At 46.4% G+C, this 27,424-nt stretch overlaps 1 protein-coding gene across 1 annotated transcript in view; it reads right to left on the reverse strand.

Moving 5' to 3' along the window:
• The window catches only part of CTCF (CCCTC-binding factor), a 372,938-nt gene that overhangs the window by 23,675 nt on the left and 321,839 nt on the right, over nt 1-27,424 (reverse strand). Inside the window, exon 10 of the mRNA XM_069217672.1 lies at nt 2,765-2,929. Within this exon, the coding sequence (XP_069073773.1) occupies nt 2,765-2,929 (165 nt within the window). The remainder of the gene's footprint in view (nt 1-2,764; nt 2,930-27,424) is intronic.

Here is a 27,424-nt window from a genome sequence, read left to right on the forward strand (position 1 = left end):
CCTGCAGGAACTGTAACACCTAGCAGTGAGCCTCAAAGGCTGAGGCTTAGTGTTACAATGCCCCAGGGCACTCCAGCTAGTGGAGATGCCCACCCCCTGGCATGTCCAGGGAGATAAGGAGAAAAACCAGGAGGAGTCACCCCCTCAGCCAGGTCCACCCCTAAGGTGACCAGAGATGAAGTTAACCCCCTCCTTGGAAAATCCTCCATCTTGTTTTGGAGTATTTGGCCCAGTAGGGATAGGGATGTGCTCCCCTCCCCAAAGAGAGGGAACACAAGGCCATAGGCTACTGCCCTGTGATCCTACAAATTCAGGATTTAGGGGCGACCCTGAACCCAGGATTTCAGAATCCTGACAACCTACAAAGAAGGACTGCCTAGCTGAAAAACCCCGCAGAGAAAAAGAAACTGCTTTGGCCCCAGCCCTACCTGCCTGTCTCCAACTTCAGAGAACCTGCACCAGCAATGCATCCTGCAGGCCCAGAGACCTCTGCCGACTCAGAGGTCTGCCCTGCAACTATAAAGGACCAAGAACTCACGTGGACAGCGGACCTGTCCAACCAAATAAAGAAGAAACCATCTTTAAAGGGACTCTCACCTCACTCCAGAAGCGTGGGTCTCCACCACTCTGCACCCGACGCCCCTGGCCCGTGTCCGGAGAAACCAACGACCCAGAGAGGACCCCCAAGCGAATCAGACGACATGTCCACCCTGGGCTGACCTCTCTTCACCCCCACGACGCATGCAGAGGGGCACCTGAAGACCCCTCTGACCGCGACTGCCTGGGATGAAGATATCTGACGCCTGGAGAAGCACTGCACCAGCAGCCCCCACGCCAGTGAGAAACCAACCACCAATGCAGCAGTGATCAGCAGGCAGCCCTCACCCTTGCTCAGTTGAATCTTGTGGTTCTAAAATAAAGAAAATAATATTTTTCTATATAAAAACCTATTGGCCTGGAGTTAAGTCATGGATTGTGTGTTCTCATTTATTGCTTGAGTGTGTACAACAAATGCTTAACACTACCTTCTGATAAGCCTAACTGCGCGACCACACTACCACAAATAGAGCATTAGTATTATCTATTATTGCCTTGGTCAAGGCTCTTGGGGAACCCCTGGACTCTATATCTCATTTTGATATAGTATATACAGAGCCGGCTTCCAACATGCCCTTGGAGAGCAATGTTTGGACTTCCTGCAGAACAATGGATAGGTGTTCTAATGGAATTCTCTTGAACATGGGTGGAATGTTTGGCTAGTCAAAAAGAAAAGGTAACGCTTGCCTATAGATGACTACTGCTAGCCCCAGTGGGGAGTGAAATCCTGTCTCAAGGGAGGGAAGTGTCAAGCCCAGTGGCCTCTTACAAGTACATATAAAGTGGGGAGAGAGAGAGAGAAAGAGAGAGAAGGAGAGAGAGAGAAGGAGAGAGAGGGGAGAGAGAGAGAAGGAGAGAGAGAAGGAGAGAGAGAGAAAGAGAGAGAGAGAGAAAGAGATGGAGAGAAAGACAAGGAGACAGACACGGAGAGAGAGAGATAGAGACAGACACAGAGAGAGAGAGGAAGCGATAGAAACGGAGAGAGAGAGAGAGAGAGAGACTGACAGATGGAGAAAGAGAGGGGAGAGGGAGACGGGGAGAGTGACAGAGAGACAGGGAGAGAGAGACAGGGAGACAGGGAGAGAGAGAGAGACGTGGTGGTGGTGGTTTTCTCTTGTTCTTAAAATGCCAGTTGGGAAATATTCTAAGGTGAGATATCTATGATTATCAGCAGTCCCTAGTAATAATTTGCTTTCAGGGTTTGTTTTATTCTGCATCACTGCAGGTACCTCACTGTTAAATGAACAGAACAAAATATATATCTAGAAGCATATACCCAAAAAAGGTGACTTAATAGGCCTACTTGTATGTTTGGGCTTAAGACACACCTTCTTCCAATATATAAAAAAAAAATTGCCTTTACCTAACAGTAGCAGTATTCTCAAACTCCACAGGCTATATGGTGGGATAAATGTACAACATCAGAGGCAAGGAGAGCTTCCTGCTTCAATATATTTTTAGTCTCTGCGCCATTACTGTCAGAAAAATATTTAGTTCAACACAAGTTACTTTCAATCACTTTGCATGAAATAAAACTCCTATGACTAATCCAGGCCAACAGGCTACATGAAGTTCTCCCCATAAGCAGCTTTAGTATGACTGTGCTACGACTCTATGAAACATTAAAAGCAAAATATGTTGGACTAGGCTGTGCCATCCTGTTTCCACTCCATGCCCAAGATGCTTCCACTACCACTGACTGCCTAACCTAATGTAATCACTTTCTTCCATTAGATTCGGTTTCTAGAGCAACAGGTATGCTAGATGACTTAGCTGCTAAAAAAGATGGCATAAAAGCTGCTATGTTAGAGGCCTGTTTATTGATAGAGGTTAGAGTCGAGTGAGAGGTGGAATGGTGGCTACAAGGCTTTTTTTCTGTGGGTGGGGGGGTGTGAAGCTTCAATAATGTATCCTGTGGAAAGATGGCCTCCTGTAAATGGGAAAGCCTGCTGGATTACAATGCAAGGCGTTCCTAGTTACTTCAAAACTTTGCTCCAACCAGTAAAGTACTATAGAGACATAATTAAACCATTCCCAAACCAGTCCTGCCTTATCCATCTTTGGAATAATTTTAGTGCTGATAAAACTACACAAAGAAAAAATCTGCCTAATATTTAACAAAATAACTACTACATTAAACATCAGATCAGGTCTGTGAATTACTTACGTTGGACTGGTTTGGACTGATTTGATTTTCCTGGTGGTCGACCTCTTCGTTTCTTTGTAGGTGGTGATAAAGGAGTCATGGGCTCGATCTCTGGCTCAGCTTCAATTTCTACTGGCAGCAGCTCCTCCTCTTCATGATCATCTAGTTCAGGCTCTGCATTTTCCTCTATGAACACACAAATCAGAATAATAAGTATAGTGAAATCAGTTTAACTGCTCACATCGATTGTGGGCCTGTATATTGGTCCTCCCAGTCAAGCCTTAGTTAAATACTGCACCAAACACACATGCCCAGAGCACGCAGAGTAGCTTGCTAATTAGCATCATAACAGCCACAAAGCGGTTTATATTTATTAAAAAAATAAAACAAAGATTCATGTTTTCCTGGCATGATTCTTTTTATGACTGTAATGCAGCTACATAGATCCTTTAAGCTTCCGCTGAACTAAAATTCTACAGCATCCACAGTTTCCAAGAGAATGAAACAAGTGAGGTATGTGTTTGGACTACATTTTGGAGGAGATTCCAGAGTAAGAGTAACTTACGTACTTCAACTGCCCCCTTTTACTAGTTGTGGATGTCCCCCTCCCAATAACGAGAGGACTGGAACATTTTGCAAAACAGAAAAAAAAACGTCGACTCTGTGCCGGCACCTACGGGAAATTCCTCCCCATCACAACACAACGATCTCAAAGTCTGTTTTTTTCGCTGGTGTAGTACAAGTTACTTACCTTTGGTAAAGATATATCTGGTAGAGACATATTCTAGTTGCAGATTCCTTACTTTTGAATTTCCCCAGTCGTCAGACTGGATACGGAGATTTTGTCTTCGAGCAGTACCCTGGCGCTCCGTTAGGTGGCTCTGGTAGACTCCGCAGGCGTTGTTGTTGCCATGATGACATCGCAGTTGTATATAGGCACCAGCGGGGGTGACGTCCGTTTCTTTTCACGACTTTCAACGCCAGTAGCACGGAGCCGTGAAGAACACTAAGAATGGTGCACCAAAACTAGGGCCCTTAGAGGGAAGCACCTGTCCCCAGAAATCAGTTCGTAGTGCGGGGAGGATGGGCGGGTTGGTAAGGAAGAATCTGCAACTAGAATAGGTCTTTACTAGATATATTATTACCAAAGGTAAGTAACTTGTACATCTGCCAGAGACTTCTAGCTGCAGATTCCTTACCTTTGAATAGATACCTGAACAATACCATCCCCGGTGGTGGGCTGAAAACTAAGATCCCAACAAGAAGTCCTGCGTCCCTGGAGACCTGACTATCCAGGCAGTAGTGCTTGGTGAACATATGTAAGGACGCCCATATTGCGGCCTGACAGTTATCACGCAAACTTCCAGTCCTGGATAACGCTGTGGTAGTAGCAGTTGCTCTGGTTTAATGAGTGTGCAAACCCTCAGGGGGTTGCTTTTTCACCAAAGCGTAGCACATCTTGATGCAGAGGACTACCCATCGTGAGATGGTCCTCTTCTGCACCGCACATATGCCACAAAGAGTTGATCTTCCACCCGAAATTCTTTGGTACGATCTTGATAGAACGCAAATGCTCTTTTTGGATCCAGATGGTGAAGTTTCTCCTCCTCATGAGAGGGATGTGTGGTACGTAAAAAGTAGGCAAGGTGATAGATTGGCCTACGTGAAAAGGTGTTACCACTTTAGGAAGAAAGGAAGCCCTGCTACGAAGCACCACTTTGTCAGAATACACTGCTAGGAATGGTGGCTTCATAGAAAGAGCCTGAAGCTCACTTACTCTGCGAGCCGAGGTGATGGCAATCAAAGCTGTTTTCAGGGTTAAGAGCTGTAAGGACAGTTGTGGAGCGGCTTGAAAGGGGCTCACATGAGGTATGTGAGGACCAAGTTCACACTCCACTGGGGCATGATGAATGGGACGGAGGAAATATATGAGTGAGGCCTTTAAGAAACCTCCCATCAATGGGAGATTTGAAAACAGAAGGTTGGTCTGGTAGCCGTAAGAAGGCAGAGATGGCAGACAAATATCTCTTGAGGGTGCCCAGAGAAGAGCCCTGCTGGGCAGGAGAGAGAATAAAGAGGAGAACATCTGAGAGGGGATTTGTTGATACACCATGCTACAAATTTCTTCGGACAGGCGTATACCGTTTTGGTGGAGGGACACCTGGCTGCCAAGATGACATTACAGACTTTGGGTGGAAGGTCAAAAGCTGTCAACTGTCACTGCTCAATCTCCACGCAAGGAGTTGGAGACTAGACAGGTTTGGGTGGATAACCATCCTCTGCTGCTGCGACAGAAGATCCTCCCAAAGGAGCAGTCGGACCAGAGGTTGGATGGCCATGCTCAAGCGCTCGGGATACCAGACTCTTCATGCCCAGTCTGGAGCCACCAAGATTACTTGGGCCCTGTTTTGCCCGATCTTCTTCAGAACTCTGGGCAGGAGCGGTATTGGCGGGAAGGCTCCAAAGGAGGCCTGAGTTCCACTCATGACAAAAAGAGTCGCCGAGTGAGTGCCGCCTTGGAAACTCCAACGCGCAAAACAGCTGACACTGTGCGTTCTCTGCAGAAGTAAACAAATCTAATGAAGGCTCTCCCCACTGCTGAAAGAGATCTTGCGCCACCTCCGGATGGAGATGCCATTCGTGATCGACTACTTAAAAGGGGCACACATGAGTTATGTGAGGACCAAGTTCCAATCCCACTCTGGCATGATGAACAGGACGGGAGGAAACATATGAGTGAGGCCTTTAAGAAACCTCCCAACAATGGGAGATTTGAAAAGAGAAGGTTGGTCTGCTAGCCTTAAGAAGGTATAGATCACAGACAAATATCCTTTGAGGGTGCCCAGAGTAGAGCCCTGCTGGGCAAGAGTGAATAAAGAGGAGAACCTCTGAGAGAGGTGCAGAGAGGGGGTCAACAGAGTTGTTGATATCCCATATCTCAAATTTCTTCCAACGACAGACATATACCATTTTGGTGGAGGGACACATGGCTGCCAAGATGACATTACAGTCTTTGGGTGGACGGTCAAAGCCGTAAACTGTCGCTGCTCAACCTCCACGCAAGGAGGTGGAGACTGGATAGGTTCAGGTGGATAAACCATCCCCTGCTGCAGACAATCCTCCCGCAGGGGCAGTCTGATCGGAGGATCGGTGGTCATGCTTAAGAGCTCGGGATACCAGACTCTTCGTGCCGAGTACGGAGCGACCAAGATTACTTGTGCCTGGTGTTGCCTGATCTTTTTCAGAACTCTGGGCAGAAGTGGTATTGGTGGGAAGGCGTACAGGAGGCCAGAGTTCCACTCATGATGAAAAGCGTTGCCAGAAGAGTGCAGCCTTGGAAAGTCCAACCCAAAAAACAGCTGACATTGCGTGTTCGCCTCCACAGAGAACAGCTATAACCAAAGCTTTCCCCACTGCTGAAAGAGACCTTGTGCTACCGACGGCTGAGTTAGTTTGCTCCGACGTTCAGAGAGCCCACCAGATGCTAAACCACCAGGGAAATGCCCTGGTGTTCCAGCAATGTGCAGAAGCGAAGAGCCTCTTGACAAAGTGTCCACGACCCCACTCCGCCCTGCTTGTTGCAATACCTCATGGCAGAGGTGTTGTCGGTGAACACTTTCCCTTTGAGAGAGGGCAGAAACATCAATATTATAGCCAGAACATCTTGGACTCGCTTTTCGGGAGGATAGGCCCGAAAGTGCAGTGTCCAGAACAGCTCTGATGAAAGGGAGCGTCTGAGAAGGAGTCAGGTGTGACTAAGGCACGTTGGTTGTCAACCCCAGCGAATGCAGGAGGTTCGCCGAAATCTGGAGGTGGAAGACAACTTTTTGGGGCGTGTCCACCTTCAACAGCATGTCGTCAAGGTAGAGGAAGACTGGAACCACTAACCTGCACAGATGAGCTGCAACCACTACCATCACTTTTGTGAACACTGGAGGGGCACTGGCAAGGCCAAAGGGGGGCAACTGAATGTGCTTGTGACCTACCACGAATCGTAGGTAACATCTGTGGGCCGGCAGGACAGGAATATGGAAATAGGCGTCCTGCAAGTCCAACACAACCATCCAGTCTCTAGGGTCCAGGGCAGAAAGGACCTGAGCCAGGGTCAACATCTTGAACTTCTCCTTCTTGAGGAAGAGATTGAGGGACCAGAGGTCTAGGATAGGGCAAGGGTCCTTGTTCTATTTGGGCACCAGAAAGTAGCAGGAATAGCAACCAAGACCTAATTCTGGCACAGGGACCCTCTCTATGGCTCCCTTGGCCAAAATAGCATTGACTTCCCCGCAGAGAAGTGCCAAATGATCCTTTGACAGGTGATTAAATGATGGTGGCATGGCTGGAGGAGAAGTCTCAATGAGGAGGGAGTCCCTTCGGCCGATCTGTAAAACCTACCTGCCCATGGTAAAGGATTTCCAGTGGGGCAGATGGCGAATTCTGTTCCCAACTGGTCCCCCCGGATGTCCCAATGGACTAGAAAGGTTTTGAGGCAGAGGAGGGGGCTGGGGTGGACTGGACGGCCCGCTGACTCCCTGATCCACGAGCTTGGTGGATCCCGCGTCTGTGCAGGGGCTGTACTGCATGCGCGGGTCAGTGGCCCAGTGAAAATGGACGCATTTGGTTACCCCTTCTGTTGCCACGAAAGAAACAGTTAGTGGAAACGAGTTCTAAATATTTTTTCCAGTTAGCAGCCCTTTCAGACCACTAAGAGGATGGGCGCTTTAAAAGACTTGTTGCACATAGTCTTTCGACATGTGAAAGAGACGCACGTTCAGTTTTGAAAACGTGATCACCGACGTAATGGTGCGGTGCCGATGGATTGTTTGGTATAAGCGCTCTAAGGGCCGCGGTACGAACAGAGATTATCATTGCCGCTCCTCTGCTTAAGAAATCAAAAACGTTCGGAGGACAAGTTAAGCGTGTTTGATTTATTCGGAGAGTTTACGTCGGTGTAGGATGAGCGAGGTGATGTTCCCTTTGCGGTCCTTGGGGTAAAAAGTCTCTCTTCCCTACAGGTGTTAGCTAATTGTTCTGGGCCGGACTGTTCAGTGATAAGCAGCGCCCTTTCAAAAACTCAAAATTTGAAATTAGACATCTGAAAGGTAAACTAATTAAAATACCTCTATTTCTCTTTGTCACTATAGTTAAGTGAGAGCACTCTAGTGGCACGGAGTGGTGTCATGATTATAAGTAAGCAATAATGCACAAAGAAGTCACTATTGCTATTGCACAAGCTTAACATCTTTGGGTTGCCATACATTTGGCTTTAAATAATAGAGTTGACATACAACAGACACTTGGTAAAGGTTCACCTAATCTTATTTGATAGCTTTTTAACAGTCGATTTTTTGGTTTAATTTAGGTTATATTGTCTCCATTTAGTCCTGATGAGGCCCATAATTATGGGGCCGAAACGCGTCAACATTTTTAGACTAAGCGAGGTTGGGCTATAAAAAAATTGAGTGGACATTTGAGTATCATTTTCACACAATGTGAAGAGTCCTGAGAAGAAATTGACAGACTACCGATAATTGCGTGCAAAACAATCTCCAACCATCACAGTCCAGTGGATTACGACAGTAAATGATCTAAGTAACCACTTTTCTCACAAAGAGAGAATTGTGTGAGACAACCCTAGTTTTTTGAGTGTTTATATTATTGTGATACATTTATGTGTATAAGTTTTGTATTGAGAGTGTTTGCTGTGTGATTGAGATGTTTAATATTTTGGTATTTAGTTTGTGATTTGTATTCTCACCTTATAAAATTAAATAAATTATGTAAAGAAATTAGATTTACTTGAGAGTAATTATAACTTTCTATGGCAATATGATTGATAATTTGTTCCATACATTGCCCATTTGTTTTTTCTTATATGAAAGGAACGAGAGGCAGACTGAGGGGGGTGAGAAGTGGCTGCGAGGCCAAGGGACCAAGCCGTAGCCCGGGAATCCTTAAAGCGCTTGAGCGATGAATCCGCCTTGTCTCTGAAGAGACAAGAGACATCAAAAGGCATGTCCATCAAAGATTTCTGGACAGCCCCCGAAAAGCCAGACATCCTCAACCAGGCGTGGCGTCTCACTGCCACAGTCGATGCAACTGATCTGCCCAGTGAGTCAGTCATATCCAGTCGACAAAGGATCATGAACTTGACTGCATCTATCCCATCTGTCATGGCTTGGGCGAGAACGTTCCGGGTCTCTTCCGGAACTTGAGGCAGCACTTGCGCGACCGTATCCCAGAGGGTATGGGAATAGCGGCCCAAAAGACATGCAGTGTTCATGGACTGCAGAGCTAGACTGGCAGAAGAAAACATCTTCTTACCTAAATTGTCCAGTGTTTTTGATTCCCTGTACAGGGGAGCGGTAGGGAATGTACCAGAGGATGAAAAGCCTGGATGTCAAGGCTCTCATGCGTAGGGTGTTGGGTAAGGAAATTTGCGTCATTCGGCGCAGGCTGATTGTGGCGAGCAATCGTCCTATTTACAGAGGCCCCTGTGCTAGGTTTGGACCAGATCCCCAGTAGGACATCCTTAAGTGCTTCGCTGAAGGGAAAATGGGGGTTCCGAATTGGAGGCCCCAGGCTGAAGCACTTCGGTCAGGAGGTTAGGCCTGACCTCCACTGAAGGAAGCTAGAGGTTTAAAACCTCAGCCGCCCTTCTCACCACCATAGAATAGAAAGCTCCCTCCTCTGTAGCCACAGTACAGGGAGAGAACATGCTAGTGTCAGGATGGTGTCCAACCAACTGGCATCACCCAAATCCTGTATCCAGTCCAGTTCAGGCTCAAGCTGGTCTTCTAAAGGATCCAGCAACCCCTCTACACTATTCCCGTATCCATACCTATAGTAATAGGGTTCATGATCAACCCTGGGCACAGCAGAGCCCATGGAAAACTGAATCGGCGTTGAGTGACATGGTTCTGGGTCGTCGGGAACGAGTGTAGGGTTGACATCGATTGTGGACCCAATCAGCACCGAGAACGTGGATGTCTGATCCGACGCCGGGGAGGTCGCATTGGCACCGAAGTTGCCAACTTTGATCCCGAGGAGGCCCTCACTGACTCCCCTGGGCCCAAAGGGACCAAGGGTGGGTCAGGCTGCCCAAATATGAGGTGCATGGCCTCATAGAACTCCTTAAGTTGGGCAGGGGTAGCCCCGGCTTCTGGAAATTCGGGGTGGCGCAGAGAGAACCCAGACTGAGGCTCAGAGGACAGAGGCCTCGAGTGCTGACGCTCTTCCCACGTCGCATCGTGCAAGCAACGGGGTGAAGTCAAAGAATGTTTCGATGACTTCTTACCGAATGTCCAGATGACTTGGACGAAGAAGAATGGTGGTGACTCCGTGACTGTTCTCCTGACCTTCCTCTCTAACGGGACCGAGAATGACAGAGTCGTGTGTCAGGCCACCATGAGCTTCAGGGACCGCTCCCTCAAAGCTTTCGAGTTCATGGTCGGACACTCTGGAGCGCGACCACGACCCGAAGTTGTGCTCAAACACCAGAGGCACACGAGGTGCGGATCTGTCAATGACATGTGGTGACACGAGTCGCAGGGCTTAAATCCGGTCTTACAGGACATCCCTCGACACACCAAACACTAATCCGACACAATGTCACAGTTAGTCAAGAAACGACTGGGGTAGCTCTTCACCGGATCCGCGCACAGGCTGGCACAGAAAGAAAAGAGCTGACATCCGGGTGGCAGGTAGGTCCCTATACACAACTGCGACGTCATCATGCTGTTTGGTCCTGCAGGACTTTTTGGTGTGACCTTAGTTCGCAGCCTACCACCGGGGATGGTATTGCTCGGGTATCTATTCAAAGGTAAGGAATCTGCAACTCGAAGTCTCTAGAAGATGAACAAGCTACTTACCTTCGGTAACGATATATCTGGTAAAGACATATTCTAGTTGCAGATACACTGCAAATTGATTTCTAGGGACAGGTACTTCCCGTTAAGGGCCCTAATTAAGGTGCACCATTCTCAGTGTTCATGGCTCAGCGCTACTGGCATGGAAAGTCGTGAAAAGAAACGGGCGTTAGCATGCCGGGTAGCATCTAAATATGACTGTGACGTCATCACGGCGACCACAACGCCATCCAGTCTGACGCCTGAGGAAATTCAAAGGTAAGGAATCTGCAACTAGAAGTCTATCAGATGAGATCGTGCATAAATAACCTAGACAATGCAGTGGGATTTCAGTGGTTCACAGATAAGTGGGACTGTTTGAAACAGTATAACAGTCGTAAAGGTGAGGGACTTACTTTCATAGGCCCAACTTAAATTTCATGTATGGGTATTTAACAAGCATATAGAACAAGCATTGGCAAAGCCAATACATCTCAATGTGTTTTGCAAAGTTGTACACCGGTGAGGCTGCTGTTCAGCATGGCTAAAATGTAGTGGAGTGTTCAAGTGGAGTGGGGGAGTAGAGTGCCACAGAGTTGAGTAGAGTTCAGTGGCAGTGGGGTGGATTAAATTGGAGTAGAGGGGGGTGGAGTAGACAGGGGTAGAGTGGGTTGGATTGGTGTGGGGTGGACTGGATTGTGTGGAGTGGACTGAGATGGGGTGAGGTGGATTGAATTCGGGTGGAATTGAGTGGGGTGGATTAGATTGGATTGGGGTGGGTGGTTTGGATTGCAGTGATTGTGGTGGGTGGTTTGGACTGGGGTGGGGAGGACTGGGAATGATTGAATTGGAGTGAAGTGGATTGGACTGGCTAGGACTAAAGTGGGATAGATAGGACTAGAGTGGGGTGGATCAGACTGGAGTGGGGTGGATCAGACTGGAACGGAGGGGGTGGACTGGAACAGAGGGGTGGAACAGAGGGGGTGGACTGGAACAGAGGGGGTGGACTGGAACAGAGGGGGTGGACTGGAACAGAGGGGGTGGACTGGAACAGAGGGGGTGGACTGGAACGGAATGAGGTAGATTTGACTGGCATGGATTGGTGTGGGGTACACTGGACTGTAGTGGACTGAGTTGTGGTGGATTGGAGTGGGGTGGGGTGAATTGAGATGGATTTGATTGGGGTGAGGTTGATTTGACTGGAGTGGTTGTATTTTCTTTTTTTTTTTTTAGGAGTGGGGTGGATCTGAGTGGGGTCGATTGGAGTGTGACAGATTGTTTTGGATTGGAGTGGAGTATATTGGAGAGGAGCGGACTGGATTGGGAGAGTGTTTTGGATTGAGTGGGGATAATTGTTTTGGATTAAAGTGAGGCATGCTGGAGTGAGACAGATAGCTTTGAAGTGGGTGGGGCAAATTGTTTTGGACTGGAGCAGACTGTTTTGGATTGGAGTGCAGCAGACTGCACTGGGGCAGATTGTTTTGAATTGGGGTGGGACAGATTCTTCTGAATTGGGGTGGGACAGTGTTTTGGATTGGAGTGCAGCAGATGGCTTTAGGTTGGAGTGGGGTAGACTGGTTTGAAATGGAGCAGATTGGAGTGGGGCAAATTGTTTTGGATTGGAGTGGGGCATATTGTTTTGGACTGGAGTGCAGCAGATTGCTTTGGATTGGAGAGGGGCAGATGGTTTTGCAGTGGTGCATATTGTTTTGGTTTGGAGTGGGGCGCCTTGGAGCACAGCAGATCAGACAGTAGTGGGTTGGGAGGATTGAATGGGGTGGATTGGACTGAGGTGAGAGGTTTGGATTGGAGTGGGGTGGATTGGTGTGGGATCGACCGGGGTTGATCATAGTGGGTCGGATTGGAGTGGGGTGGATTGAGGTGTGCAACACAATTATGTTTTAAAGCATCATTTCATTTTGCCCACAAGGAAAAACAAAAGAAACATTAATGCAAAGTGAGAAGAGACAATTTGGCAAAAAAAAAAAAAAAAAAAAAAGAGTGAGCTATGGAAAATACATCTTTAAAATGTTAGTTCTGTTGGCCATGTTTTTCCCCAGTCACAAGCCTTCTGTTTGCAAGGCACTAGAAGTTAAAAAAACTAAACAAAATAATACCTCAATCACGTCAGGAGCAGAAGGCAGGCACTGATTAGGCTGAATCAATTAGTGCCTGGTCCATGCTCTACACAGAGGAATGGAAATGATGCTTGGACTGCAGTGACGAATTATGAGGCTGTCAAGAACAGTTCCACGCAGGCCAAAAATGGTAAGCGACAGGCGGGCTCCAAGCCTTTAACTGTACACTATAGTCTTGCAAGCAAGAAGCATGCCCTAGTGCATGCATTTGCAGGCTCGACCCTAAAAACAACGTGGATGAGAGTTCAGCCAAAGGTAACTTTTAGCATGGCATAGCCGAGTGAAGCATAATTTGTTTAAGTGGACATTTACCAAATGGGATAATGTGGTATCCCTCTTAGCTAGGGACAAATGTAGACCAACCACATGGTGTGATGCATTATCCAACTCAGCTAGGGATATATGTAAAACCATTATTCAAGATGTGCCATAAAGAAAAATAACTAGGAAAGGCAGTTTGTAATTGGCTAATTGAGGGATATTTGGGGCGAATGATATACTTATGAGGGAGAAGTTCTGGTAGAATACATCTCATGTTTGAGGTGACATTAGAAACAGTATTACAGTTGGATAGCAGAGAAAAACAAAACAAGAAAACATTGTTATTTGGCAAGAAATGCCACAGGTCAAAGAAAAGTTTTATTATTATTAAAAGGAGCACATGTCAAAACAGTCTGCAGGTACTTCATTATTGACCAACTAAAGGCACAAATTAAAAAAGCTAAAAAGCAGTGGAAAAGGAGAAGAAGAAACAAAGAATTGCTAAATACTGTAGGTAATGCAAACTGTATTAGAAGAATAGATACCATCATGTTCTATAACTTGGTAAAGGAGGATGTAGCTCAAGAGCATGAAGTTACTTCATTAAAAAAAAAAAGTCAGTAACAAACCACAAGCAATTGCCATGTAAAATGATTAAAAAGTAAAAACATACAAAACAAGTATGTTTACATTTGCATAAGGACGAGTCTCCAACACCAATAAGTAAGAAAACGATACTTGGTGGACCTCAGGGTATCATGAAACCATCTGTAATCGTTCAATAATAGTACTGGCTGTCCCAGCTTCTAGTTATGAACAGTCTTGGCAACAATGCCGCACTGCCAGGGGCGTGTCCCCTATGCATCTGAGGCCTCGAGATAATCATTGTCTAGAAGACCTGAAAATAATTGGTGAGGAGACCTGCATGTGGTTATAAAGACAAGCAATCAATTCGCGTGGAGAGGGAGACGTAAGCAGATGCTTCGGTGTAGGGAGGGGCAGTGGGAAGGCAGGAAATGTATTGTGTGCCACCTGGCATGTGGCTCGTAACTGATAATATAGTAGGGTATCCAAGAAAGTCGGATGTGTAGATGGCGAGCCACCAAATGGTGGGATAAGCTGGCCCTTTAGGTAGAGGTCCGAGAACACATTAATATCTCGGTGTCTGGAGCGTCAGATAGCTCCCTTGTTTTGTAGTGGTGGAAATGTGGGTTTGTTATCCAGGGGGATGGAGGGGGCTTACAGGAGCAGCATACCTGTCCACCTACGTAAGCCCACCCATGCCGAATGCACACATTCAACTGTGTCAATTTCCCCTCTGGGTGCCCTGTATGGCAGTTATAGTGCAGTCGATAGTTGCCAGGGGAGTCGCTATCCTTCTCAATGGCCACATGCGGCTGGTATGGGATAGTGAAGGAAGTGGGCTTGAGTACATAGCCTTTATGTCTGGTGCCCGAGACCCCCTTGTGTTTCTGGTTAAGTAAGAAGTTTGTATGAAACATGTGGTTGTTTCCCAGCCCATATCAACAATATCAGGGTAGATTTCAACCACCTAAAGAATAGAAAAGTTAGAGGTAGTTGAAATTTTTTAAATAGTTAGAGGAGTTTAGAGAGTATGACCACTTTTGTGGTTGCAATGGGGTCTGCTATGGATAGTTGTAGTCTAGACCATAGAGGTATCCTATCCTCAAGCTAGCCAATGACACGACCGTAGTGTGTCCGCCCGAGTTCTTTTGGGTTTCTGTTGAACCAGATTCCCAGATATCTGATCAGGTCCTATGTCCATTTAAAAGGGTAGTCACTGCTAAATGGCAGAATGGTGTCTGAGCGGGAAAAGAATGGATTTAGACCAATTTATATGACTACCAGAGAAGCACCCAAAACGCCCAACCTCGGCGGTGAGCGGGTCCAGATTTTCCTTCCAGCTGAATGTATAGAGGGTGATGTCATCTGCATACAATGAGACCCCCACATGCTCCCTGGATTTGAACCCAATGCCCCTATTTCATGGTACTATCCGAGTCTGGTGGCTAGAGGTTCCATGGCAATAGCAAATAAGATAGGTGATAGCGGGCATCCCTGTCGCATACCACAGGTGATGGGGAAGGTATCTAAAAGGAGCCCATTTAGGCGTATGTGGACAGTTGGGAGTGTATAAAGAAGCCAAATCTGCTTAATGTATGGTGGACCCATTCTGAGGCGCGCAAGAAGTGGAAAAAAGCATACCCATTCTAAGCAATCAAACAACTTGGTGGCATCTAGCAGAGCAGCCAGAGCGGGTTACTTGGGGTCAAGGTGGTGCATGGCAGCAAAATGATGTGAGGTGGAGTGCCTGGGGATGAAGCCCGATTGGTCCGGTCTAACTAATAATGGCAGTTCAGGCAATGGAAAAGCACCTTGGCGTAAATATTATTATCTACACTGATAAGTGAGAGGGGTCTGTAGAAGTTCCAGTGCTCTGCTGCCTTATCTGGTTTGAGGAGGGTTATAATGACTTCTTCCCTGAATGTGGGAGGTAGTGAGCCTGAGGTTAGGGAGTCCTAATACACAGTCAGTAGATATGGCACTAGCAGAGTGGCAAACTCTGTATAAAAGGCCGTAGTCAGGCCATCGAGCCCCGGTGCCTTGTTGCCCAGAAGAGCTCTTATCACCCGTACAACTCCTTCTGTACTTATGGGGGAATCAAGGCATTCACAATGGGCCGGGTCCTGCCAGAGCAACTGTATAGTGTCAACATGGGTGGTTATCTCAGGCCGGTACAGAACTGGAGTTTGCCTGTCGAGTTGGAAGTAGAAGTTTGTCATCAAATTTAATGTTCCAGAGGAGAGGACACTGGTCGGGAATTTGAGTCAAGAAGTTGTCACATATGCAGAGGCATGTGGTTTACATAGCATCTTGGCCAGTGTTCTGTCAGGGTGGTTGCCCTCACCGAACGGACAGGCTTGAGCCCCTTTGAATAAATAATGTATCTCCTGAGTCGCTTCTTGATATTCAGGCTGTTTGTCACAAATATTAGCCAATACAGAGGGTTCCCCTGATTGAAAGTATTCTGTCTCTAGCATGCGGATATCATTCTTGAGTCTGCCCAGCATACCAGAAATGGCCTTGAGGACTCCAGACTGCTGGGCCACACATACCCTCGTATTACCACTTTGAACGCCTCCAAGACTGTGGAGGGCAATTGTACTGAGCCCTCATTGTGTTCCAAGTAATCTACTATGGCTGACCGGATTTCCTTGTTAAAAGCCACTTCACGCAATGCCCCTGGCAGGGCCCTAGGTGGGATCTGTAATATCAAATTAACTGGTGCATGACTGGAGAGGATGTGTGGTAGGTGCTTTGCCTTGGTGGCCCAGGTCGGAGTGTCTTACGGCAGTAGCCAGAAGTCTATTCTAGACCAGGCATACCGGTATGCTGAGAGGCAGGTGCCCTCACGGGATGCTTGTGCCACCATATATCCGGGAGGCAGTTTTCTTGGATTATGGTATTAAGGGTTTCTGCAGCTTGGGGATGTGGGCTCTTGGATATACCATAGTGGTCATTTTGATGTTTCAATACCACATTGTAATCTACCCCCAAATATTTGCACATGGTTTCATCTCGGATATCAATCTCCATACCTTGGAAAACAATTCAGGGCCATCAGCCTTGGGACCATACACGGCAGCTAGAATCACTGGTTGGGCAGTGTACCAGTGAGTATGAAATACCTGCCTTTGTCAATAATGAGAGTGGGATAGTTGCCAGTGGAGGCCCCTGCTCAACAAAATAGCGACCCCTCTGACATAACCAAAGTAAGCTGAGGAGTGGATTTTGGTGCACCAATGGGCTTGGAGTCCGGGGGCCGCTGTACTGGCTAAGTGAGTCTCCTATAAAAAGCACATATCAATTTTGTGCCTTGCGAAGTAGGAATGTAGTAGGCGTGCTTATCTATGGTCGTTTAGACCACAAATGTTCCAGGTGATTCAAGTCATTGTGGACAGATGACCTAATAGTGTAGTGTCTCGTCATGTGCGGGTCAGGGTGGCAATTGATGCGTTGAGCAGGTGGGGGCACAGAATATGATGCATAGTGGCTGCAGATAAAATAGCAAAGGCATGCTTGTAATCAACCATGAAAACATCCCATACTCCTCACCTCCCACTCAAACCCCCAAACTTGGTTGAGATAGACTGATCCCCTCCCTATCCCAATAAATCAAAAGAAAAACATTTAGATTGGGCAATATCCCTGAGGGCTAAGAGTGACGGGCATACTCCCCTGCCTGAATGGCTGGGTTGCTCTACAGAGGAAAGTTGGGGCTGCCAAGATACTGCACAATTGGTGAAGTTAAGACAAACAACGTGCACTATGTCACTGCCGTCTAGGCCATGGGTAATGTGCGGTTGAGCGTCTCCATCTGCCAGCTCCTCTGTATCACAGGCGGCGCTTGTGCCGTATGTGGGGAAGCAACTGTAGGCCCAGGGCCACGCCGAGAGTCTACAATCCAGGCCTGGGCCAGGGCTGAGCCTCCCATGCCCATGTTAAGTATACAGGGCAAGGCAGTATCTCAGGGCAATGGGCCAGTGGGGTTGAAAGGAGTGATACACTGCGGCTTCCAGCACCGCCGCTCTCAATACAGTCTGCAAGGATCCACCCCTCGCAGACCAGTAGCACAGTCCCCTGAGAGGCGATGTGAGGCTTGGGCCATGGCTGTAATTCACGCCCGCAGTGGGTGCCGGCAGTTATCGCGAGGCCGCTCAGAAAACACGCAGCCTCCTATACAGGCCTTACATCTGGCAGTCAGCAGTCCCTAGAGGGCACAGTGTAACTAGATGGGACGGCCAGTGGCAGCCCGCGAGTCCCAGTCTCAGAGGCCTCGGTTCCATCAGTCTGTGGGCCTGCATTTGGATCACCCGCCACTCTCACCAGGCCCGGGCCGGCCGCCCTCCTGGAAGGACTATGCTATATTCACACATCTGTGTGGTTAGCAGAGTCAGGCAGTCCTGATAATGCAGATTCCTACTAGATTTTGTGTTAGCCTGCAAGAGCCTCCCTAGAGAGCAGCCATCTTGCTGCTCGGCCAAACCAGCTGTAGGAAAACTACGTGATTTGGGTTACTCCCAGGTTATGCAGGATCCTTGTCACCTTCAGGTAAAAACATGGGCTCGAGTGCAAATGGATCTTAAAAAAAAAAAAAATCTGCATTATGGAAATTGGAAACATTTTAAAGTAGGGATTCGTCTATTTCTTTAAGGTTTACTTTATTTCTAGCAGAAGTGCCCTCTTTACTGAGTAGCATTAAAGAGAAAGCGGAAGGCAAAGCGGGAAACACTAACAATAAATGTGGGCAAGGTACAGATAATGTAATTTAGAAAAAAAGTAGATAACTTAATTCATTGCACAGAATGATCAAGTCTTTAAAACTAAATGTTACAAATATATAGGCGTAATAATTGAGATGTTCATTAATTGAGAGGAACACCACAATGACATCTCAAAAATGCCTCACCTGTTTTGAAGGGGTTATGCAGATTTAATCAGTTATTTGGTGGTCATTCACTTCAGTGAGCAATCAATGTCTGCTTACAAAATACTGAGACACTTATTTCATATGGTACTGGTGATATGTGCCTCAAGTCAAATTTGGATAAAAATAATACATGTATAAAAAGTGGTTATTTATGCAGCATGTGGTACCACTGCAGGTTCTACAAATTGAGCATGGATTATATGCTTTAAATGCACAAGCAGAAATACTTAAGTGCACATTTATTACAAGGTAGTTAACATAGATATATGGTCGGTTGATGAAATGTGGGGGCGGGGGGGGGGGGGGCAACAGCGTTCTGAAAAACAATGGATACAGCATGCTCGTCTTCAGTTGAATGACTTGATAAAATTAGAATTAACATTCTCAAGTAGTAAATTGCCATGCTGGACAAAATACTTTGTGGACGAAAGTGTAAATATGCTATTGTTTTTGGATGTTACAAAGAATATAGGTGGTAAAAAAAAATACATTTCTTCAGCATCTGTTAAATCTTAAGACTAGTTGTGGTATTTCGATGTATTAATCATTATCTGTCCACTACACTACGTGTGAGAGAATTCTAATGCGGGCAAGCCACTTATCACTTAAGCTGAACTCTCAAACTAATTTGGAAACCAGAGCAGATAGTCTTACTCGTCACAAAAGCAAACACGGTTGAATTGAATGCATGCTCTGCTGCTGTACTCTAGGTTTGTTTGTGAATGGAAAATTCATCCTAGACCTTTTTTTCCCTCCCTAAATCAGACAGATATTAGAACCGTTTTACTGCATTGGGAAATTTCATCTTAATGTGTAAAGAACAAGTTACTTACCTTTGGTAACACCTTATCTGGCAGATTACTTACCTTTGAATTTCCCAGTCGTCAGACTGGATCCGGTAGATTTTTTTGTGAGCAGTACCCCTGTGCTCTGGTAGGGGGCATCAATTGGCTCAGTGTGTGGCATTGGCCGTGCCGTAAGTAACGATGCAGTACGTTAATAGGCACCACCCATGTGCGTTGACAGTTACTTTTCACACCAAAAGATCAGAGCCTTGAAAAGCACTGACCTCTGTTGTGAACAACTAGGGTCCTAAAAGGGATCAGCCTTGTCCCTAGAAATCCATTTGCAGAGTGGGGAGGACGGGATTTGTCAGTGAGGAACCTGCGGCTAGATATAGTCTCTACTAGATATGGCATTACTGAAGATAGGTAACGTGTTTATCTGATAAGAGACGTCTGGCCCCAGATTCCTCACCTCTGAAAGTACATCCAAGCCATACTTCCTTGTAGGACCAAACGGCAAAGTGCCCATCACTACGGACCTACAGTTCAGGCAGTAGTGTTTGGTAAACATCTGCAGAGATGCCCATGTTGCTAACTGCAGATGTACAGGACTGGAACTCCGTGTGCTAGCGCAGTAGTAGCAGCTTTAGCTCTGGTGGAATGAGCTTGCAAGCCTTCAGGAGGTTGTGTCTTGGCCAATGCGTATCAAAATTTAATGCAGAGCACAACCCATCTCAGCATGGTCAGCTTCTGCACCGCTCGTCTCTTCTTCACACCAACATACAAAAGTTGGTTGTCCACCCTGAACTCTCTTGTTTAATCAGGGTAGACCAACAATAATATTTTTGGGCCCAGACTAGCGGGATGTGGAGTAGCGAAAAAGGTAAGTTGTGCAACTGACTGGCCCAATTGAAAAGGGGGGACAACTTTCGGAAGAACGGAGGCCTTAGTGCAAGTACCACTGTCAGGGTAGACAGAGAGGTAAAGGTGGATTAGATGAGAAGGCCTGCAGCTCATTTACTTTGTGGGCAGATGTAACTGCCATAAAGAAGGCAGTTCTACAATGTCAGAAGCCTGAGGGGACAATTGTGGAGAGGCTCGAAGGGAGCACACATTAAGAATGTTAAGACCGTATTGAGATCTCACTGAGACCCGATAAATGATGGAGGGAAAAGATAGACAAGACCCTTAGGAATCCATGTACAATAGGAGATTTAAACAAGGAGGGTTGGTCATGCAGTTGTATAAAGGCAGAAAGAGCAGACAGAGAGCCCTTAAGAGTGCCTGAAGCAGAAACCTGCTAGGTAAGGAAAAGAATAAAGAGAAAGACTTGAGAAAGAGGGGAAGAAACAGCACAACACCACAAATGTTTGCCACAGCAGGAGTATACCATCTTACTAGGGGAATGCCTGGCTGCCAAAATAACTTGACAGTCTTTGGGAGGAAGGTTGAAAGTTGTCAACTGTCGCCGCTCAAACTGCACGCATGAAGGCGGACAGTGGACAGGTTTGGGTGAAGAACCTTTCCCCTGCTGCTGCGAAAGAAGATACTCCCTAAGGGTCCGTCTGATCGAAGGATCGATGGGCATGCTCCCTAGCTAAGGGTACCAGACTCTGGGCACAATCCAGAGCCACAAGAATGACTTGGGACCCATCGTTCCTGATCATCTTGAGAACTTTAGACAGGCATGGTAAGGGTGGAAGGCGTACAGGAGGCCTGAGTTCAACTAGAGACGAAAAGTGACTCAGAGCGACAGCATCCTTTTAAAAAAACTTCAGCGAGCAAAACTGCTGACATTGTGCATTCTTGGCAGAGGTGAATACATTTCACCAATACTCTACCCTCTGCTGAAAGAGACCTTGTGCCACCTCCAGGAGGAGACGACATTCGTGACGCGCTAAGCATCAATGGCTGAGTTAGTCTGCCCTGGCGCTCTGAGTGTTGAGCAACCAGGAATATGCCCTATTGTTCCAGCCAAATCCAGATACGTAGGGCCTCTTGACAGTGTCCACAACCCCACCCTTCCCAGTTGTAGTACCACATAGTGGTGGCGTTGTCCAACCACAGCTGCACCAGCCTACCCTTAATGGAGGGTAAAAAAGAAATTAAATGCCAGTCGGATCACTCCGAGATCCAGCAGATTGTTGTGGAGTCCTGTTTCCGCCAGAGACCTCTGATCTCCACCTCACTCACAGATAACCTCCCCATCTCAGGAGTGACACATCTGTCACTTCTGTCAGAACTAGTTGGGGACGGAAGAGGGGTCTTTCACTGACCCAATCGCCATCCAGTAGCCACCACTGCAGGTCTTTTGCAGTTCCCTCCGAGATCTGGACCACGTTAGATTGCCCTGATGCTATGCCCACTGGAACTTCAGGCCCCACTGCAGATCCCACATATGCCAGTGGGCATGTGTCACTAACAGGATGTAGGAAGCCATGAGGTCCAGCAGCTTCAGAGTCATACTCCGTGAAACTCAAGACAGAGGCTGAAACAACGGTATCATAGTCTGAATATCCAGGACTCGCCGTTCGGGAGGATATGTCCTAAAGTGCACCGTGGTCAGAACAGCTTTGATGAAAGTGAGCGCCTGAAAGGGAATCAGGAGTGACTGTCATGTTGATAGTGATCCCCAGCAAATGCAGAGGGTCTGGCATAGCCTGGAGATGGGAGACAACAGCCTGCGCCGAGCTTGCATTCAACAACCAGTCGTTGAGACCGGGGCAGACTGGCATCCCTGATCTCTGCAGATGAGCTGCAACCATCACCTTGGTGAACACTCAAGGGGCGCTGGTAACTAAAGGGGAGCACAGCAAACTGAAATTGCTTGTGGTCTACCATAAACTGCAGGTATATGTGGAAGTACGAGTCCTGCATGTCCAACGCTACCACGCAGACTCCTAGGTCCAGGGCAGACAGACCTAAGCCAACGTGAGTATTCTGAATTGCTCCTTCTTAAGGAAGAAGTTATGGGCTCAGAGATCTAAGACAGGATGAAGTTTTGTCCTTTTTGGGAGCTAAAAAGTAGCGGCAACAGCAACAACCTACATCTGGCACTGAAACCCTCTCTATGGCTCCCTTGGCCAAGAGAGCCGCAACTTTCTCGCGGAGAAGGGACAGATCATCCTCAGTCAGCCAGTCGTGAGATGGTGGCATGGAGAGGGGCAGTCTTGAAGAGGCGGGGTAGCCTCCTAGGCCAATCTGCAACACCCACCGGATGGCGGCAGGGAATGCACAAGGGGATGTCAAGGCTTGGACCACTAAGGTCTCCGGGGTAGGTGAACAGGTGAGGTGGTCTGGGTCCCCTAGGGTGGGGCGATGGCGATGGGTGATCATCCTATTCACAGAAGCCCCTGTAATGATTTTGGACCAAGTCCCTAAAATGATGTCAGTGAGGGCATCACTGAAAGGGCGTAAGGGTTTGGATGAGGAAACTCCCAGTTGCAACTCCTCTGTCAAGATGTTAGTCTTGAATGCCACAGATGGCAACTGAAGGTCAAGGACCTCAGCCACCCTCTGCACCACAAATGCATGAGGCTGCCTCCTCCGTAACCAAGGTAGAAGGAGAAAACATACCATTATCTGGAGAAGTATCCAGTCCACTGGCTTCACCCAGTTCCTCAAACCAGTCCATATTTGAGTCTTCTCCATAGAGCTGGTATTCTGCAGTGTCAAGTGATCACTCCCGTGTGCTCCTAGAGTCCTAACCCAAGGGAACAGGGCTCAGATCCAAGAAACAAGGCTCCTACTGGCGTTGAATGCAGTGTCAAACGATGCACCTCCAAGCTCCGTGTCAGAAATTGAAATCAGGGCGGGCCCCGGTCCAGATCCAGAAACCGATCCTTGGGGGCAATCGGAGCTGGGGCCTGAGCCGCTTGTGCAGAACCATAAGGGCCCCCTCTGACACTTTGGGGCCCAAAGGCGTGTCTGAGGGGTTGGGCCACCCTAAAATGAGGGCGGATGGCCTCACAGAAACCTTTAGCTGGGCGGTGGTCGCTCTGGCTCCCAGAAAGCAGGGAAGGCATGGAGTCGGTCCAGGTACAAGCTTCCAAGGGACTAAGCCTTGAATACCAACTCTCCCTTGTCTCGTCAGCTGACGGATGAGGAGAAGCCAAAGTTCCATTTGACTTCTTGCTCTTTTTTGTGTGTCTTGACTTACCCATCTATCCAGAGGATTTTGAGTGGGACGAGACTTCGGGCTCTGCGACTGGTCCTTTCCTCTCAAGAGGGGCCTGGAATTACACTGAGTTGCATGTTGGTCTGCCTTGAGCTTTAGCAACCGCTCCCTCGAAGCTTTCAGATGCATAGCACAGCAATTGAATTTCGGCTTTCTTCTTTTGGCATGTATCTTTGTGGCAGAGTTCGTAGAATTAAAAGGAAGACCAATGTTTGCAATGTTTTATTTTTCTTGTGAGAGCAAACGTGTATCTGGTAACTAAGGTAATCATACGTGTCCCAGGAATGTGTCTATTCTCGAAACCAGAAAAAAGTATTGCTACTTTATTCAGTTTTTCCACATAGGTGTTTGGCTTTCTGCCTTCAGATACTTTTTCATAGTGAATGAAAACAGATGTATCTGGTTTGATGTTCAGGAAGATTACCAAAACAACCAGGCATGCCACAGTCTGTGAAGCACTATTACCATTGTTAACATTATAGTGACAAACTTTGCAAACTAAGGGGTGAATAGTAAGGATTATGTTACGTACCCAGTAAAGATCTGCTCCTAGCATGCAGTGCTGTAGATTCACATGCTGTGCTCGGCATACTCCTGCCATCTAGTGTCAGGTCTGGAGTGGTGCAACTTGTTTTTCTTTGAAGAAGTGTTTACAGTCACGAGATCGAGTGACTCCTCCATTTGGTGATATTGAGTATGGGCACAGACTACTTTGTTAGACAGTTTTCTCGCAGGCAGCTGAGAAAGGAGTGGAAGGAATGAGTAGGGGAAGAGATGTCAATATAAAGTGTAAATACATATGTACAAATATATACAAGTAAAATGTAACTAAGGGCCACAGGCGTCCGGGGAGGAGGATGAGCGCATGTGAATCTACAGCACTACATGCCAGAAACAGATGCTTACAGGGTAAATAACATTCCATTCAATGGCATGTCTGGCTGTAGATACAGATGCTCTGCATAGACTGCAAAGCAGTCCTTTCATAAGAGCTGGGGCTAGCCTGTGGAATTTGCAGCTGACTGAAAAAGTATATGTAGCACCGCCTGACCTACACTGGATTGTTTGCGTGCTAAGAAGTTCACAGTGTTTTGTGACGGTGTGTGGAATAGACCAGGTAGCGGACTTACAAATGTCAGCTATGGGAATGTTTCAAGGGACGGCCATAGTAGCTCCCTTTTTTTACACAAGTGTGTGCTCTGGGATAAACAGGTAAAAGTATTTCAACCTTAGCTTAGCAAGTTTGTATGCGTTTGGCTATCCATCTGGCTATGCCTGATTTTGATACTAAGTTGCATTTGTGAGGTAGGGAAAAGCTACAAAGAGCTGGCTTTCCAAACTATTTAGTTCTGTCTATATAGAACATGAGAGCTCTTTTGACATGTAGTGTTTCAAGGGCTCTTTCCGCAACTGAGTCAGGTTGTGGAAAGAAAACTGACAACTCAATAGACTGATTTAGGTGAAACTGAGAAATAACCTTAGGAAGAAATTTAGGATTTGTCTGAAGAACTACCTTATCCAAATGAATCTAGATGAAAGGTTCTTCAAAGGTTAGTGCCTGGAGCTCATTAACACATCTGAGTAAAGTGATGGAGGATAGGAAAGCGACTTTCCATGAAAGAAAATGAAGAGGACATGAATGAAGTGGCTTGAACTGTGCACCTATGAGCTTTGAGAATACAATGTTAAGGTTCCAGGAAAGGGCGGGGCAAACATTTTGCAAGGGTGCATCATTTTACCTTAACCACTAAGACAGCCATTTACTTCAAACAGCACAACAACCATTTCTATGTATTTTGTTTCAGTTTGCAATTTTTGGTGTGTGTTGTATACTGCCATCCAACTTGCCAATTAGTCAAGACATGTCAGTGTAGCTGTCCTCATTCTTAAACCACAAGGGGGGGGAACAGCGATGTACACACTGCTAGTAAGAAAGATCAAGAAGTGCCAAGTCATGCACAGAGCAGTGGCATAGATGCATACACACAAGTGTATATCACATGAATGTGCCAGGACATTGTGCCACTTTGTAAACTGCACATTGTCATGTGACTGGTACATGGCTTTGACTAGTATGCATTTGTCACATAACTGGGCTGTATGGTATATTCTTCGGTAGGGATATGCCAATGTTTACTTCTGCCAGCAAAGTTACAGAATATTAGCATTTGTGAAAGGGCCATGTCCATTTACACCAATCCCTGCCAGTCTCCTGTAGCCCAGGTATGCCTTTTAGTTTGGTAGAGAGCCTTGCTTGTTGGAAAATTAGGGAGTAAGCTATGCCCCTGTAAGTGGATGGAGACTGGTCCAGCCATCAGCGCTCTTAATGGGGGAAGTGATGTCATTTCTCTGTAATTTTCGTATGCTCAATCACTACATCTTTGACTATGCAAAAGCATCATAAAATCTCACGCTGTACTTGGCTTAGACACAGTGTGCAGGAAAAAAGATCTTGTTTGGAATTCCATAATCTCAGAGAGCCAGGTTTCAGTTTCAATTTTAGTATCAATGGCTTATTGAGTAGTCTTTCCATGTCGGACTTATAGGATTATGTTAATGTATTTCAAAATTGCCTGTTCAGATCCCTTCTTTGGTACTTTTTGAATGAATAAGATAAGTAACAGGGCTACCATCACTAGACCTCTAATAATGGATTTTTTGGCCTCCTTATTAGTTTTACCAATATACGGCAATTCAAAAACACCTAAAAGAACAAGTTACTTACTCTTGCTAACACGTTATCTGGTAGTATTCTAGGTATTCTAGCTGCAAATTCCTTACCTTCTGAATTTCCCCCAGACGTCAGTCTGGCTATGGAGATTTTTCTTGAGCTGTACCCCTGCGCGCCGTGTATGTCGGCTTTGCGTCCGTCATCCACGCCGGATAGGATGTTGCGGGTCCTAAATAGGCACCACCCCAGTGCGCTGAGATCAGTTTCTTCTTACGACTTTTCATGTCAGAAGCGCAGAGCCATGAAGAACACGGACCACTAGTGTGTCAAAACTAAGGATCCTGAAAGGGGAGTCCCTGTCCTTAGATATCAGTGTGCAGAGTGGGGAGGATGAGTGAGTCGGCAAGGAATCTGCAACTAGAATATGTCTCTACCAGATAAGGTGTTACCAAAGGTAAATAACTTATTCACCTGATAGACACTTCTAGTTGCAGATTCCTTAACTTTTGAATAGATACCCAAGAAATAACATGCCTTATAAAATGTTTACCGATTTCTGCACTAGTGTTTTGCTATACTGTTTGACAGTACATGCCTACTTCCAGATATGAACGAGCTACCTTGTAAGACAGCATGACTTGCAGTTAACGGTCCCCTCCTCAGTTTCCTATTTTTAACAGATTCGCCAATATATTGTTTATGTAAATACATTTCAGACCACTGTAAATTTAAAGTAAATAACCTCACAATTTCTAATTTACAAACTTCAACAATGCCTAATTAGTTAACCTATGGTCCCTCTTCGTACAAACTTAGTTCTCTCAAGTTTCATTGACTCAAGATCACATAAGATTTAACTTAAATTAATACATAATTGGATATATCAAGATCATATGCAACTCCTAACCTTACACCTTTGTATTCTTGTTACCTCATTTTCCAGTACTGATCTTTTCCTCTTTTTTCTGAATACAGGATTTACCATGGTACCTTAATCTCTCTTTCTTTGATGACTATCACACACGGATGACACATACCTACGGTTACTATTGTTCTGAGTTACCCATACATCATACTTCCTCGCTCGTCTAACTTGGATACAGGTACTTATACTAGCAGCTATCTACCTTTTCTACTTTACTACAAGTATTATCTACCAATAATTCTCATCTTAGTTGTTTTTTTCTCTTTGTTCCCGTTACAGTTTTTTCACACCATATATCTAGTTGTACATGTTTCTATTTCATCTCCAGTCTAGGTACGTTCCAATTGTCAGGTGCATCTCTGTTTCCG

This window comes from Pleurodeles waltl, chromosome 12 (genome assembly GCF_031143425.1).
Source record: "Pleurodeles waltl isolate 20211129_DDA chromosome 12, aPleWal1.hap1.20221129, whole genome shotgun sequence".
Classification (NCBI taxonomy): Eukaryota; Metazoa; Chordata; class Amphibia; order Caudata; family Salamandridae; genus Pleurodeles; species Pleurodeles waltl.